General features: G+C 34.6%; 1 protein-coding gene across 5 annotated transcripts in view; it reads right to left on the bottom strand.

Moving 5' to 3' along the window:
* Positions 1-18,461, bottom strand: part of LOC143240036 (serine/threonine-protein kinase 26-like) — a 73,815-nt gene that overhangs the window by 35,144 nt on the left and 20,210 nt on the right. Inside the window, exon 2 of one of the 5 annotated variants that reach the window (XM_076481815.1) lies at positions 10,964-11,195. The exons of 3 other annotated variants lie outside the window; for them this stretch is intronic. In XM_076481815.1, coding sequence (XP_076337930.1) covers positions 10,964-11,002 — 39 coding nt within the window. In that variant the 5' untranslated portion in view covers positions 11,003-11,195. Of the gene's footprint in view, positions 1-5,341; positions 5,725-10,963; positions 11,196-18,461 lie in introns of those variants that run through there. One more of the 5 variants, XM_076481812.1, reaches the window with a different exon arrangement.

The following is an 18,461-nucleotide window of genomic DNA, read 5'->3' as shown; positions in this document are numbered from 1 at the left end:
TTGCTTTGGTCAATGGGTTGCCATGTTCACTGTAAAAAACCAAAACTTCCTTCCGTGTTTTCACGTCTCTTTAACAATCCTTTCTATAATTAACATTGACATTGTTCTGCATTATATAATTATTACTGTCTCTTTAACATGGCACGGGTGTGATAAATCAAGCCTGTAAGTGCCAAGCACACCAGGAAGTTCGTGGAAGATAAAGTACAATGAACAATATACGCTAATATGGAACATTTATATTGAAGGGTACATATACTCTGTTGACGTATACTTAATTTTAAGTAACCAAAAACTATTGATCAGATATAAAACAACAAAGTTTCGCAAAACTAAATCGCGAGGACAAAAAAACACACATGCTGTAGGTTATATTGTAATGTTAGCAGAAGTTGCACAATTGACTGTTCCTCTACAGCGATTAATTTGATTTTTCTCAGATTTCATAAAATATTAGTTTAATTTAAATTTACGTTGAAATTAGAAAGTTCGTTTCCTTTTTCTTTCAGTAAAATAAAAGGTTTGGACAGTGAAAAACTTATCGCAAAGTGCTACACACGATATCGTGTTATTTTATGATTTGATACAATAATGGTATAGCTACTATGTGCATATTCGAAATATCTATGACAAAGGGCCTCGTCGGCACCGCAAATAATGTGGTTAACATTAGATTCTTCTTTAGTTTCACACTCCTACATAAAAATTACTTTACGGGGATTAAAACATTTCCATTATATTTGTTGAGTATGACGTTACACAAACAAAATTATTGATTATAATATACTCCTAATGGTTACGTCTAAAATCGCCAATCTGTTAATAAGATAAATACACAAAACTGAGTATATATAAATCACAGTAATTACTTAAGCTCTCGTACAAGAACACTCATTTCTTAAAGGAACAAAAAATTATCTCAGAACGGCTGGTATGGGTATTAACACTTTTACTGATAAGCAGAAAACGTTTCGACCTTCCTAGGTCATCTTCAGGTTGACAGAGAGCTTGCAACTAACCGTTGCCGGACACACGTCTTAGAAACGAGAGTATAAATAGGTACGAGATTGCAGGGGACGTTGTAGGTGGATGTTAGGTTATTAATTAATATAGGTATAAAGGTGTTTCTTTGTATTGGTTTAAATTTGTTTTTAGTTGCTGTGTAAGGAGGGCTTCTTTGATTTTGCGTTTGTTTATATTTGTTTCCCTAGTTAGTATCTGGGTGTTTTCTATGGTTATGTTTTATTTATTTGATTTGCAGTGTTCACCGATACTGGATTACACATTCTATTAGATTCAGCACATAAAACAAAACAAAACAAAAACAACATATTAAGAAACCAAACAAACACAGCCACAAAACTATGTTCACCCTATAAAATTAACGATAAAATAAAACAATACTTCATCAACATCAATAAATTTCTTCAAAAAAACGTGGAAAAAATTATATGCACACACCCAGACCAACAACAAACAAACAGCAATAAATCCCAAGATACAACAAACTACAAAAACTTATACTGCTGCATACCATATGTTCCCGATATCAGCGAAAAAATAACCAACACTTGGAAAAAACTTAACAAAACACAAGATTCCAGTAAACACCAAATGTACTCAAAACCAGGTACAAAACTAAAGTCTATACTGTGTAAAAACTACACTGACAAACACAACACCAACATTATTTATAATATACAATGCAACAACTGCCACAACTTCTATATTGGAGAAACAAGCAGAAAAATGGAAACTGAATTCAAAGAACACAAAAAAACACCTTCACACATTTTCGAACACTGCAACTCAAAAAAAACCACAGAAAACACCCAGATATTAAGTAAGGAAACAAATATAAACAAACACAAAAGCAAAGAAGCCCTACTTATACAGCAACTAAAACCAAAATTAAACCAATATAAAGGAACACCTTTATACCTATACTAGTTAATGCCCTAACATCCACCTGCAACGCCCCCTACAATCCCGTACCCGTTTATACTCTCGTCTCTAAGACGTGTGTCCGGCAACAGTCACATTCAAATCCTCTCTTTCTTAACCTGAAAATGACCCAAGAAGGTCAAAACGTTGTTCTCTCCTTATCAATAAAGACGTGTGTCCGGCAACAGTCACATTCAAATCCTCTCTTTCTTAACCTGAAAATGACCCAGGAAGGTCAAAACGTTGTTCTCTCCTTATCAATAAAAGAATTAATACCCACACCAGCCGTTCTGAGATAAATTTTTATTTCAAGTAGATTTATCGTCATCAAGAAGCGTGTTAAAGGAACAGTAATATTTTTACGAAGTATACATTATATATAGATATCTTTTACAAGTGTGATAAGAGCTCAATGTTTAATTATTGAAAACAGAAACTTGAGTATTTTCTCTGTTTCACTACACCAGTCCTTAATGTCTAAAACTTTAATACCATAACTATTTTGTATTTTCAATCGGAATGGCGCTTTATGTGACACGTGGGTTAAATGAAAACAAAGTTTGCTTGGTTGTTGACTTTCATGCAGAGCTACTCGAGGGCGACATGAGCAACCATCCATAATTTTTATTGACAGATTGGAGGGTAGACAGTTTGACAGCAACGCCAACTTTGTGCTATTCATTGCCAACGAACAGTGGGATTAACAGTGTATTATAAAGACCACATGACTGCAAAGGTAAGCATGTTTGGCAACGAGTTTCGATTGCGAATCGAGCACTATAACTACTAGGTCAAGCAAGACCAAAGACAACGTCCAGAGTTCCTTTGGAGTCCCGGTGGGACAGCTGTTAAATCTTCGGATTTATGACGCTACAATCAGAAATTCGTTCCCCTTGATGGACAGATCAGATAGACCAATGTGGCTTTGCTATAAGAAAACACACACACAGCCTTTGACTCGGCCAATAAGTAAACAGCACTCACGACCTATTATTAGAATATATGCCTAACATACAGCACGACTGACTGTCGTAGTTATAACGCAATCCTCGCTTGAAAATGTGGAACGTGAGTTTAATGGCATAGCGCGATATCATCTTTTGTCCTTTTGGTACACAACCCAGCACGATAAATAATAAGCCAGGCCTAGCCAAATGTATTTCAGACCTTACTTATAGCATAGTTCCAGTGAAAATGTAGAATAGGACAAAATAGATATACTTCCTTGCTTTACAAAAAACAAGTTTTATATGAAAAATAATTTGGGCAATAACTGTTAGAAAACCAATGATGTCATGGATGTGTAGCACAAACTAGCACGATATAGGCGTACAATTTCAGTACTGACTCCTTGACGTAATGGTAATTTATTTATTCAGTGGTTCATGAATAAAAGTTGTTAGTAAATCTAAGAAAATGAAGTGCGTCTTTGATTTTAAGTACAAAGCTACACAATGGGTATTTGCGCGCTTTTTCCATCGTCGAGAATCGAAATCTGGATTTTAGCGTTATAATTGTTAACTTATCTCTAACCCACTGGGAAATGGTATGTCTAATTTATCATCCGCTAAATCTCTTTCTGACACTCCCACCCCGTCCATTATTAATTACTGTCCACATGTATCTCCAAAATATCGATGTAACCTATGGTACAAGGTTAACTCTTCAAATATCGATGTTACTATGGTGCAGGGTTAACCTTCAAAACATCGATGTTACTATGGTGCAGGGTTAACCTTCAAAACATCGATGTAACTATAGTACAGATTAGCTTTCATGTGTTTCATCTGTTAAGGTCCTGCAAGTAGAAATAAATCAGTTGAAAACCTGACATTACAACAGGAAATATTTCCCACAATTTGGAGGCCAACTGCGATAAGCACATGATTAGTCAAGCGTAGAATTTTTTGCATCAATTACAAATGGTTAATAAGCTTTAATAACACAGTTTTGATGTAATATTACAGCTGTAATACAAGTTCGTTTCACAATTTCACTACATCGTACCTGAGCTTTAAGCTAAACGTATTCAAAACATTTCCTAGTAGTTTTAAAAAGCCTCATGACGCATGTTTCCCAATACAGTATTGATAATGTAAAACAAACATACCTAAAAACCACTAGCAAGAATACAACACCTATGACAATTATAATAATCATTTTAACAAAAGTTAATTGTATTTTTTTGGTATCTAGTACTGTAAGTTCAACATCGTGTAATATGGAGCAGTAGGGAAATGAGGCACTAAGAAAAAAAGTCGGTGGTTAGCATATGGAAACTTTCATCTCATAGATTAATACAACAACAAAGCTTTGGTTTATTGCTTCACACTTTTCAGCAATCTAAAACAGTTCAACTGCGTGCAAAAGTATTGCACATGCATACTCCAAATTTATTGAATTCCAATCTTAGTGCATGTTAATTCACTTGACAGCTGTTGGCACACGTACGACTAGTAGGCATAAAAACAAACATACCTCTCAGTTCCCTCTATGTCTATAAAACAAACATACCTCTCAGTTCCCTCTATGTCTATAAAATACTTATGAGAGTCAGTTTTAATCGTCCTTACTCGCCACTTCTAACAAAAATATTGGTTGGTCATATAATAATCCATTTATTGTTTAAAAATATCCATTTCACTAACATAAATTTAACTGTTTGAATACGCCTTGAAAATAATTTATTTTAATCATTAGTAAATTATCTTTTTTTTTTAAAAGAAAAATATGTCGCAAAAAATCAGGTGTCGTGAAATTACTACTACTATTATTGACAGTTCCTTCCGTTTCAAATATGTTGCCTTAGTAGCTTTGTATCACTGAAAAACAATTATTCCGAGTTTATAAAGTTGCTGTCAGTATTCGAATTTTTCTTTATTGATGAGAACAACTGATGAAAGTTAAAACAATAAGTAATTCTAAGAACCCATGAGTGAAAGCAAAGGTGAATAATGTTAACCACACCTGTTATATCCAGCACCAACTAGGCCTTTAATCAATACTAAGACTCATCAGGTACGATAAACAGTCCGTTGGAAATACCATTTAAGGAATCCCCGACTGATATTTAAAATGATAGGCTATGGCAGACATGAATATTGAGTAAAATGATTAAACCGATTGTTTAGAAAGAAGTAGTTTTTAAATGTTACTACTGCAATGATAGATGAATCTGTAGACGAGTGTGTGTTTTCTTATAGTAACATTTATTTAGTTTTTGTATGTTTTGTCGAATTTTAAGTTTTATCCCACACAAAACAAAACCCTAAGTTACTGTATTGACTGGGATAAATCAGTCACGGGTTGATTTTAAACGATGGTTCTGTCAACAGAAATGTCTTAGAGAGGTTATGGACCCTAAGTCACAGTTTAAAATACTACAATTTATACATACCAGGGTATGTATAGGCCTGGCGGGCTGTGCCCACGTCTTCCACTTTAGGAACTGAGGGTGGTACCCCCATACAGGTCCTGCCACGTGAAGACTTCGGGACGGTACCTCGAACTTGGTCGGCATTTTTTCTGTACTTGTGCAAGATGATGTATTACTAACAGAACGCCATATTAAAGTGGCGACAAGTTATTATCTAAATAAGGAAACCACCTCTATCTGAATTATAGTTGAATCATAAGGTACCCGTTATTCTTTGTCAAAACTCGTAATGCTTGCTAAACAAGACTAACCCTATGCACTTTTAATAACAGTAAAACGAAACACGTTCCTCACTGAACGTAACAACTAGCTGGCTAGTTACAGTTTAAGTTGACTCAGAGCTAAACTAAACTAACGAACTAGTCACGCCGTCAAACAGGTGGCAGTTACGTCATTCCCCAATTCAACTAGCCACTCAAGAGCAACAGATGCTTGTGGCCTGGTATCGAGATTAAAAGAGCAACGTGACAGAAATTACTTTTTTTGTAAGTGGTTTGACGAGGCATGAAAATTACACTATGCAGTGACCTGAGTTTTTACATCTTCACCATTACTTTCGTCAACACTTTCCAACTGTCCTCATAACTTTTTCAATTTTGATTAAATAAAAATTAGAAAAAGGTGAAGCACTTGTAACAGTCTTCGCAACACAAAAACCATGACTGTTCTCTGAGTTTTAAACACGTAAATCATTGGTACCGTATGCACTACTGTTTTATCTATACCAAAATAAACACAGACAGCATTTGTACAAACGTATTCAGATACTATCTTTAAGCCTTTCCAAAATTTGTTACTTCCTGAATACGTAATAGAAGTCATTTTTAACACCTAGGTTTGCCGACAGACACGGGGCACTTTTTATTTCATATATGTACATATCTATGTTTGCATCATTTCTATATGATACGAACAACATCTGATGACTACCAAACAATACAGGGTGATACAAAAGTCGCACAGCAACAAGATTTTTCTAAAGACCTGCCATCACAGCTGCCGTTGATATCACGACATAGCGTTGCGACAGTATCACTTCAATAACTTATCCCAAGGTAAATTACACCCCAATTATTTACTGTAACAACAAAAAGGAAAAGACATACAAAAATATGGCTTAGAAATATCATGACTGGTGAGCGATTCTCACACGACACCATACGTTAGAAACCGAAACTTGAACGACAAGAACAAAACATATCTCGTCGATATTGGATATAACGAATGTAGGGTGGTTGACATACTATGATGCCCCTATTTAACGTCCACTGGGGCGCTGCAAACTGTAAGGGAGGGCACTAATTACAGTTTCTGTGCAATTCCAGGTTCGATTTTTCACATGCAATATGTTGATTTTAATCCTAATAAGTGTGTGTGTGATTTACTTTTATTTCAAATTAAAATTATGGTAATAGAAGTGAATTACATGTTCGATTACTTTTGCTGTCACACAAGGTAAGCTTTATAAAACAAAAACCAGAAAGGACGATAATTAGAGGCAATTCGGTATTATCTTCAGCTTTTACTGATGGGTTCTTAAGATATACCATTGTAGTTTTCTTCCGTTTACGCTGTAGTTGTTTGAACAGCACTGGTACCGGATTAGCTTGCTGGTTCACTTCCAATTCTTGTGAACGAGTGTAAAAACAATTCAAATACAAAATAGTGTGTGTTAATGCCTAACGAAAATATGGTTTGTAAATAATTTCAATAACATTGATAATAAATAACTTGATTATAACACCTTAACAGTTGTTTTTCATTAAAAGAGTAATGATGTCGTATTCCAGGTGACCTGACGAGATTTGGTATTATACTAAAAGCCTCGTCGGCATTGGCTGTAGGATATATGGTACAGTTAGCGTTTGACGTATTTTCATGAACTCTTGGTGTAACAAGAGCCACAATATGACAACGATGGGATTAATTCGATTATTTTTATGTTAAATTCCAATTTGATTATTTTTTTATATATTCAGATTCTTAGTTTTTATTAGGTGTTTCTTTTTATATTAATAATATCCAGAAAAATACAATAGTAACAAAACTTGATGCATTGTGCTCGTTTAAACGCTCCTTTTACTTTACCGAAAGTTCTAATAAATACTGGATTATTCTCACTTTAAGGGGAAATGTTTCTTGTTTTGTTTTTAATGAAAAATTACGAGAAACCATAATTTCACTATTAATTGTCGGATTTGATTAAAACCAAGTTTATTTTACGTGTTTTACAACACATTAAAATATATTTAACACAATAAACTAAAACATCTTTAGTTGTGGTCGAAAGATGCTTTTGTTTAACAATCATGTAAAACTAAACATTTCCATTTAACCGATATGACTGTAGGCCTAACCTTGGACAAACTGTAAACTAGTTTGTTTGTTTTTTTTAATTTCGCACAAAGCTACTCGAGGGCTATCTGTGCTGGCCGTCCTTAATTTAGCAGTGTAAAACTAGAGGGAAGGCAGCTAGTCATCACCACCCACCGTCAACTCTTGGGCTACTCTTTACCAACGAATAGTGGGATTGACCGTAACATTATAACGCCCCCATGGCTGGGAGGGCGAGCATCTTTGGCGCGACAGGGATGCAAACCCGCGACCCTCATATTACGAGTCACACGCCTTAACACGCTTGGCCATGCCAGGCCTCAAACTAGTTTGAAGTCTGTCAGTTTACGAGTTTATTAAATAATATATAAGTACCATTAGAAACTGGATTCCACATTATGGTAATAAATTAAATTTTGTTGTTTTAGCTAATATCCAGAAGAAAGAAAAATGAACTGATTATTAATACGACACCCTTTAACTAATTTAAAGATATAAAAGGTTTTTATTTTTAATAGCCCTGATTCATATACAAACAAATGAAGTACTTGAAACTGGGCATCTCTGTTCAGAATGGAAATCATTACTTTTTCTTTAAAAAAATTCTGAACAACTGGTAACGGCGTATAAACGTAACAGTATGAATAATATTATTTGAGTGAAGTGTGAAACGAAGAACCACGTTTGTCTCCACTAAACTTAAGCTGCATACGTCATATTGGGGTGTGAATATTTTTCCAATATCGCAAAAAACCAACCACATACAACTATTATTTCTTCTGCATTTAGTCATTTTTAATATAATTTCATTCTGGCTGGACCGAGCTTTGACACCTTCGATGAGTTGGGGAGCTTTTTACAGCTAACATCTCAGATTCAAGCAGTCTGTTTTACAGTTACATCTAATGAACTCTAATAAACCATTGGTTGCAGGCGTCATTGCTGTCTGTTTTCAACCGTTTCATACGAGCTACATTCTATCAAACGGATTCATATTCTGTCATGATGCTACCCACTGTCCCACATGAAAACAAACCTGCAGGCTTTGGTATAAATGTATTCATATTCTGGTACGTTTCTTCCTACTCATCGTCTGACTAGAACAAATCCGTAGACTCTGGTACATAGTAGCTGCAAATCTTGGGGACAGTATTTTTGTTTCTACACATTTCTTTTCTTTTATAGTCACATTCTAGAGCTTTCTCTCTGGCACCAATGACTCGATTCGCTGCTGAATCACCACAAAAATCGCAAACTGAAAAAATTAATTAAGTCTCTTTTCCTAATACCAAAACTACACGAGGTTGTTTTGAAATCTAGTAGTAGGTTCTACGTGCACAAACAAGGTGCTACTTAGTGCACACACCAGGATCAAGAAGCCTTACCGAACTAATTTCTAAGATTTCTGGCTTCTTTTTAAAGCATTTTGCTTAAAGTCAGTGCGCAAAACTTCATCTACCTTCGTCACAATTAGGCCTTTCGTGCGCAACAGCTATATTTTAGGGTTTAGTAAACAGTTGGCAACACTGTTTGTGGAGAGCTCGACCTTGTTGTGACGGAAATGTCACTCTCTCTCTGTTTTCCACATAACTCACTTATTCCGTCCACATCCTTTTCTTGAAAATCTAAAGCTTGTTCTTCATTTCACGGAAATAACTGGCATGTAACTCAACTATCTTTGTATTAAATTAAAAGGGGAACTTGCCACATTAAAACTTAAGTATCGTTAATGTATTAAACATTTCATACAATTGTATCCACTGATATTAGGTCAAGTTAACGAAACTCGTTTTTAACAGTTTTATCTATGAACAAATCTTTAGTATTCGCTAGTATTATTTTGAAAGTCTTTAAACCAAATGCCAATACCGGACAATGAAATATGTGATCTTTGCTAATACTTGACAAAGAGACGTTAGAATTTCAAATACAGTGGTTCCGACTTGTAATTCTATTGTTTTCTTATGGTTGAATCTTGAAGCTTATCAGAGAAAGGGAATTATTAATTCTGCTAAACAGTTGTAGGCACAGTGAAAATAAGAATACGTGTATAAAAACATCTGTATTTATTAATTCCAATGCATTTTTAACGAGCATGCGTAGTTCCTATACAAAATTCCCTGTTACTGCTGAAAATTTTCATTAGAATTCATGGCTCGGCAACCTCAAATGTTTAAAAATGTATTATTATATATCATAGAATGCATAATGTCCTAAAAGTATCTGAATTTTTAATCGCTTCAAAATTTTAAATCAGGGAATGCGAATACAATATCAACAAAGTAATAACCTTTGTGAAAAACCTTCAAGAAAAACAACAACATTAACATGATGGTTGTACGTACCAAAACAATGTCTTCCGAATTAATCATAACAAATAAAGTGAGAAATTAAATGTTGAAGTATAAGAATCCAAACCACAAGTTGCGATGCATAACTTCCCGGATGTTACAGAAACTGGCAAGGAAGAATTGGCTGAATCACTAAGATCCGTATGTCACGCCATAAATAAAGAAAACCAGAGGCGAAGGAGACGACTACAGGTTGACGTATCACATAAAGCGCGCGAGAATATACAAACATATTTATATAGTAACAACAACAAAAAACAAAGTTTTTGTTTTTTCTATTTTTTATTTTTTTTCTAGATGACAACGGGAGTTATTGTGTATCAAAAGAAAAAGCTGTTTGATTGAGAAATGGAGTACACACACGCTCTCTCCACCCAAGAGTGGTGCAATTATTATTATTTTTCCAGATATTAAATATACCGTAATTGCATTTGTTATGTATAGAGTTTATTAATCTTTCTTAACTTAAAACCCCAAACAGTATGGTCTTTCATCTACGAACACTGATACCAAAGCTTCGCTATAAGAAAATGTTACTGTTATACTACATAAAACTATAACAGATGTCTGATGTTCAGAAGAATTTACAGATGACTGACGGACAATTTTTAATGGCTTACATGCAATATTTTCTGATAAAATAGATATAAGGAAGAAAAAATCGATGATGGCTGATTTGTTAGTTTAATAACGAAGTTTAAGACCCATCAACGATGAGTATCAACAATGTTTTTAAGTACAAAGCTGATCAATGGGCTATCTGTGCTCTGCCAACAGCAGGTATCGAAATCTGATTTGTAGCTTTATAAGCCTCACGATTACTGTTTGACCATTGGCAGGGAAATTTAAAATGATACGATTCGTCATGGCCAGATGGTTCGGGCGCTTGACTCCTAACCTGAGGGTCGCCGGTTCGTACTCCCGTCACACCAAACATGCTTGCCCTTTCAGCCGTGAGGGGGTTATGATTTTACGGTAAATCCCACTATTCGTTGGTAAAAGAGTAGCTCAAGTGTTGGCAGTGGGTGGTGATGGCTAGCTGCCTTCCCTCTTGTCTTACACTGCTAAATCTTGGACGGCTACCGCAGATATTCCTCGCGTAGACTTGCGCGAAAATTCAATACAAACAACTGAAATTATACAACACCACGGTTAATCACAATTTATAACACAAATATTTTTATCTACTTGCTAAATAGTTCTGATAATAAAAATTACGTAATAGTATGAAAAAGATAACTTTAATAGAATAATAGAACGGTTACACAACAATCGTTTTCTACAGGAGCCAATCATTCTATACAAATTCACACGTGCCACATAGTTTTGATATTCTAGTGAACAACATAGAAAGATGCGATTCAATTTACTCTAAGTACTCAATGTAATATTCCTTCTGAGTAACCAGATGTTGTCCTGTTTTTCGTCGCAATTTCGAACCCACTGTAAGAAAATATCATATCAGTAATATAAAGGCGTTTACTCTGCTACTTTTTCTACATTTATTACGTTTTTAATAAACCTTGTAACATGTGATGCATTATAATTGTATTGGATTCATACTTGGACGAATTTTTATTTCGTAGTCACAAGATTTAAATAAATGAATAAAGAACAAAACTAACGGATACAAAAAATCGTGTTTCATTAAATTATCTTTAATGAATAAGAAAACTTAACACTATTTTAACTGAATCGTATTAAAAAACAACTGTGTTGAAACTTCTGAACGTGTATAGTACATTTAAGATGCGTTTCTAAGAAATGTATTTGCTTTATTTAAAGTTGTGTTGTGGCAAATGTAGTTTTCCAATAGGTAGAATGAAAGAATATAAATATAAATCTAGTTTTATTGACTACCAAGTTTAAACACTTTTCCACACACAGGCGCGCCACCTAGTGACTTTTAATCTAATGAAATTACAAGTTTTCTATAAAGATTCAGATTTCAGAACCGATTCGAAAGGCCGTTACTTTTAACTCAGAGTGCTTCTTGTTTCCTTACAAAAATCACAACTTTTTTTAAAATCAATATCTTAACCTAAGTACTAAGTACGCCATTCTACGTTCGTGAGCAGAGTAACTGCTCACCTTGACAACGGACGCTGACCTGTTTACTTACTTAAAATTGGTTTTATCATCTTTTCCCTTAAATATTTACCGAACAAATCTTAATATAATCGATTCCTATGAAAATTATTGAATGATGTTACATTCCTCTACAGGTAGGACGACCAATATAATTTTCAATAGTGTTTAGGTTGGTTATTTTAAACACAAAGCTATATAATGGGATATATTTGCTATGCCTACAATTGGTTTCGAAACTCGACTTTTAGTGTCGTAAGCCTGAAGACAAATCTGCTGAGTCGCTGGTTTAGTCACCAAATTAGAATTAACATTTTAGAACAAACAAACATTTTACAGACAATCAATAGAAATATTCAACATTTCCAATTTACTTGCAATACACAATAATTCATGAATCGACTGTTGCTACGACTGAATATAAGCTAAAATGTATTCCTGTTCAAAAATCTTAACTATTCGTGTGTTCTACTAGCACATGTACTCTATTTACACAAGTAATTGGTACGTGCAAAAAGACAGCAGCTAACAGCTCTAATTTCACTGGATATTGCATTGTACCACTAGAAAGAACCAAGTACTATCTAGTGTTGCTCTTCACCTCGAATTACCAACACCGCTTCATATTATTAAGTTATCTTTACCAAGTAACAAGAGGCAACTTACGAAACGACACATTTAAAATCAAAAAAAGAAGATTTCTTTTAAGACACTAAAATCAAATTGCTAGAACGAAAATAACCAGGAGGAACTTTGGAAACAAAGAAAGTGGTACTTAGAATGAAAACAGGGTGCCTGTTCTTTCAGACTAAATCGAAAAGCGATAACCTTTACTTTCCCAAGTAGCAAAGGTTCAACAAACGTGTCGTTATAGATTGTCTGAATTTTCCTTACGATTTGTGTAAAAATACATAAAGACTGTAATAATGTACAGCAATTTGTGTAAAATTGCGCAAGGACTGTAATAATACAGAACAATTTGTTAAACTTGCATAAATACTAATAATACGCAGCAACTTACGTAAGCTCACATAAACACTGTAATAATATCAGTAGCTAGTGTAAGCTTACACAGGGACTAATAATACATAGCAATTTGTGTAAATTTACATAAAAACTACAGTAATAGACAACAACAAAGCTATACTGTAACGAAATACTGTTTCATAAGGACTATAATAATACAGAGCAACTTGTGTGAACTTACATAGGAATAATTTGTGAAAACTTACACAAAGCCTGAAGCAATACACAGGAATTACATACACTTACATGAACCTATGTATATAATTACACGTTTTTACGATATAACCTTGTTGTATGCTCATGTACGTCATGCTTAAAGTGAGATGCCTTGTTGGCGATTATATGGAGTATATTATATTTTCGGAATAGAAATAGAGCAGTGATATATTTATAGCCACCACTCATGTAGTAAAGAGAGGAAAAAAGTTAACAAGGGAAACTCCTGAAATCTACTCACACATACATGTCTTTACAGCAGCAGTTTCAATATTTTTTTTTCCTGTTAGTAACACCCCCCCTTCTTGAAATTTGAACAGTGGTTTATAGCTTTATTTAGAAGTATGGTACACTAGAGAAACCAACACGATGACCACTTAACATAAGAACTTACTATATTTCGGAGTCCCCCAATGGGACAGCGGTAAGTCTACGAACTTACAACGCTAAAATCCGTGATTCGATTCAATGTGGTGGGTACAGCAATGGGTCTTTGCTCTAAAACACGCTAAATTTCGGAAAATATTTAGTGTTTGGTTTGTTGTTGTTTTTGTATAAATACATTACGATAATAATGCTATTAATCACAAATGTAAAAGATATAAGGGGATCAAGAGATATTTTTGGGGTAGCATAAAGTTGATAAAGGAATGGTAGATTACGGTTTCTTACCACACGAACAAGGTGCTCTTTCTGAAACGTCACTGCAACACATTTAGGGTTAAATATATTTCGAACAACCTCTCTCAGCATCAACCTTGTAAAAGCTAGATTAAAACATGCGTGAATGAAATCTCATTTATACTAAGTGATAAAAGAGTTTGTTCTTTAATTTGAATATTTACTACAGCAGTTATAGCACCATCAAGTCTCTAACTGGAAATCACTTATAGACTTCTCATCCCACTTCTGGCTTTATAACATACTATAATGTAATTCTTGCTTATATCATACTGGAAACAAACTTTTTATTACGCCATGTGCAACCCCCAGCTTCGTGAAATGTTTATCCTGTATGCATGCAGACTTGCAATAGGGGTCACGATTTTCCCGTTCCTCGTCACGGAAAACTTTATTTTTCTCCATTCTCAAGGTGCAGATATGACGTCAGGAATACGTCACACTCGGATGTAATGCACTGGCGCCACAGGTAATCGGCTAGTGCATATAATTCGAACAAGGCACCTCATAAAATAAACAGACAATGGAAAACAACAAGTTTACACCCAACCGTGACGATGTTCTAAAATCATGTAATGAGTAACGTATAACGAATTTCAAAACAACCTTTCGATTACAACAACAAACTCCTTGCCAAATAAACTTACTCTTAAGCTTGAACTAATAATGCACTAATGTTCATACGTGTACAGTTCATTGTACAATGACCACGTTTTTGTACAATGAACTGAAACATATAAAAACGTCTGGAAGTACCATCTTATTTTTACAGTTTACGAGTTATTACCAGAATCTTCCGTGTTGATTCATCACAATGGAAGTCGTTTATCTTTACTTTATAGCTCTGATTTACTAAACATCAATTTTAACCTTTTTTTTTGCACATTCACCAGTAGTGCAAATTATAATAAAAATAACATATTTCATAGTATACGAAAAGCTAAGTAGATAAGCTTTTGACAGCAGCTTGACCCTCGAAGGTTATCCCACGGAATCTAACTTGGTTGTTTATGCTTATCCCACGACGTATTACTTGGTTACTTATCTCACTAATTCTTCTTCATCGAGTATGTGAGACCTCGTTGGTCTATATAAAATAAATGGGAAATCATGAACAAAGTTGGCTCAGTAGATCAAGCCACTCTTGGTACTCGCCATGTTAACGATTTACAAAGGAAACGAAAAAGAAAACAACAATAAAACATCGTATTACAAATAATCAAGAAATATGCAAATAATATAAATGGGACGTTCCATCTAAATATGACTCCCCCCTCAAGGAAAACAAAAGATATTGAGGAGTGTGTTTTCTTTCAGCAAAGCCACATCAGGTTATCTGCTGAGTCCATCAAGGGGAATCAAACCTCTGATTTTAGCGGAAAGCAGATGTTGAGAATGTCAGCTACAAGACTTATCAAGAACTTTGCTGCGTTTGAATGCAAATCACACAAAACGGATTATTTTAAATTTTATAGCATTAAAAATGGGATATCTATCATGGACTAGAACACGGAGTTCATATTCCTGAAACCGTTCAGCAGTAGCTTCAAAATGTAAAGCTTTCTTACGATGATCAACACTTTTTTTTTTACAAAGTTATTAATTTTTTACTACAAGTTATAAAGAAATTCGAATATCAAAATTAATTACTGAACTTAACCTCATGAAACTGCGTTTTGTAAGACGCACAACCACTGAAGATTACCAACGTTAAATATTTGTATAAAACATGAGGGAATTTTCAACAGCTGAAGCACTTGAAATTCTTTTAGGCAGAATTAGAGTAAATTAATCTACAAAACCTTTTTTTTCCCTCCCTTTTTTATTAGCTATATTTTTGTGCGCCAGAAATACCCAATTCAATTTTATTACTCGTCATCAGAATTTTTACCAACTTATCTTCAAATCGAACCTCTTTTAGGCGGGATTACAGTAAATTAATCTATGAGATCTTGGGTGTTGTAAAATACATCAATTGAAAGGGTTTGACCTCCTCAGTTCAAAACTGTAATTAGATCTCAAATCGGTCAAAAGATGACGGGGCTATAACCAATAACTTTGTATATGACAAACAAAAACAAAACGCACACAAAAAAAAAGCATCTTTCTATGAGCCTCTAGGCCTTGGTTAAAAATTTAGATTAAATTGTTGGTATACTACCGCAGTTATAATGTGTTTAAATTTTAACGATATTAAATTTGGCTGGTTAGTGATATTACTTGTAACCAGCAGATGGCAGTATTTCCCCTAACAGGCCACTAATATTTTATGAACTGACTGCTATGGAATCTGGTAGTAACGTTACATAAACATTAATAAATGTACAACTTAACCCATTTGCTATAAAATAAGTTCTTATTCAAACCAAAAACATTTATTATATACCATTACAACCAGTGTGGTTGTTCTCAATAACATGCGTTAAGGTGATGCGAATATGAGATTATGGTTGCAGCTGTTAGGATCATTTAGAATATAAGGGTGCTGGTCTAAACACATACTGCTACACATCATGTGTATTAATTAAAAAAACGTGTGAATAAAATACGTTTGTTCAACACACTATTTTTTTACTTCAGATATTATTAAGGACGAAGCACCTATATTCTTTGTTAAATTTCGCGCAAGGCTATTCGATGGTTGCCTGTACTAACTGTTCCTAAGTATCAAATAATAAACTATAAAAAAGTCACTACTTAACACCATCCACAGCCAACGCTTTGGATATTCCTTGCTAATGAATACTGGAATTAATTGTTGAATTATAACGCTCCCATGGCTGAAAGGACGGATTTGTTTAGTAGCGGGCTTCAACCTAAATCCTTCACAGTTTTTACGTAAACCTATCGTCCCTAAAATCAAATAAGGAACTAAGCCTAAGTATGAAAACTGTGCAACTGCCAAATTGTTAAAAGTTTCTGTAGAAGTTTGGTTTGGTTTATTTTGAATTTCGCACAAAGCTACTCAAGGGCTATCTGTGCTAGCCGTCCCTAATTTAGCAGTGTAAGACTAGAGGGAAGGCAACTAGTCATCACCACCCGCCGCTAACTCTTGGACTACTCTTTTACCAACGAATAGTGGGATTGACCGTCACATTACAACGCTCCCACGGCTGGGAGGACGAGCATGTTTGGCGCGACGGGGATGCGAACCCGCGACTCTCAGATTACGAGTCGCACGCCTTAACACGCTTGGCCATGCCGGGCCATTTCTGTAGAAGTAATGTAAGCATTATGCCTCCCACGTTAAAATTAAACGACATTCAAGGGGGTTGTGTGTGGTTAGAAAAATTAGAGAAAGGTAAATCAGAATAGGATGGTAAAATCCGCAGTGTTGTTAAGAAACCTGAGACAAGATTTAACGTTCATGTCGTATCACCAAATCAATTACTGTTTAATTTAAACATTTCTTTGCGAAATTTCACAGTTGACATATTTCCTGTTAAAAACGGTCCTGGAGCAGTAGTGAAATAGTCTTTTTATCGCTGTAATTTTGATATCCATTACAAAGAAAAACAAACTTATTCATACCAGCTGGCTTGGATCAAAATGGCATTTAATTTCTCTGTAATACTAGTTGAATTGAATTTTAGTTTTACTGTGGTAAGACCTTAAAATGAAAAGCAAACAATGAGTTGCTGGTACGTTACAGGGGGCGTCACCATATGCCATTAATCTATTTCAGCAGAGCCATTTAGTATAATTTTACAGGAACACTTTGGAGAATTATAACATTTTTATACATAAAATGACTAATACAGAGTGTCCTACCTAAATGTACAAGTTCTTCAAAGTAAAATATTTGTAAATGGTTTAAGTATTTGGTATGTTGGACCCTATGTGATATACGGATCAGAGAGAGATTTGGACATTTCTAATTTAGAACCGCTGATCAGAAGGACAACAGCATTCGTCGTCTACGTGGCTACTCTTAACTAAAGAGTGGAATTTACTGTTAAGGTTTTAACGCTGCCGATAGCTAATACTGTGACCATGTTTAGCAGTATATAGTGGTTCGAACTTAGGACTTCCTGTCCGTCAGCCGGTATGATAACTATTAGTACACACCTAGTAATATCATATCAAATAAAAAGTACATGGATAGTATGTCAATACTCACAAATCCACATAAATAAATATTAATCGATATACTCGAAAAATGCACTAAAACGCTGAATTTTCAGTATGCATGGTTAAAACTTACACGATTTTGTACACACTGATGGCGCATCTACAATAGAAGTATCCGAGAGTTATTTGCAACGTTTGCCAGTAGAGTCAGTTTATTACTTATATATATTAACCTATTTTCCATAACTCCAACATTGTACATATTAATAATTTGTTTGGGCAGGCACAAGGTTACGCAAGAGCTATCTGCGTCA

This window comes from Tachypleus tridentatus, chromosome 13, assembly GCF_004210375.1.
Source record: "Tachypleus tridentatus isolate NWPU-2018 chromosome 13, ASM421037v1, whole genome shotgun sequence".
In the NCBI taxonomy this organism is placed as follows: Eukaryota; Metazoa; Arthropoda; class Merostomata; order Xiphosura; family Limulidae; genus Tachypleus; species Tachypleus tridentatus.
The sequence above is the reverse complement of the archived record's forward strand: the minus strand, read 5'-3'. Positions and strand labels throughout refer to the sequence as shown.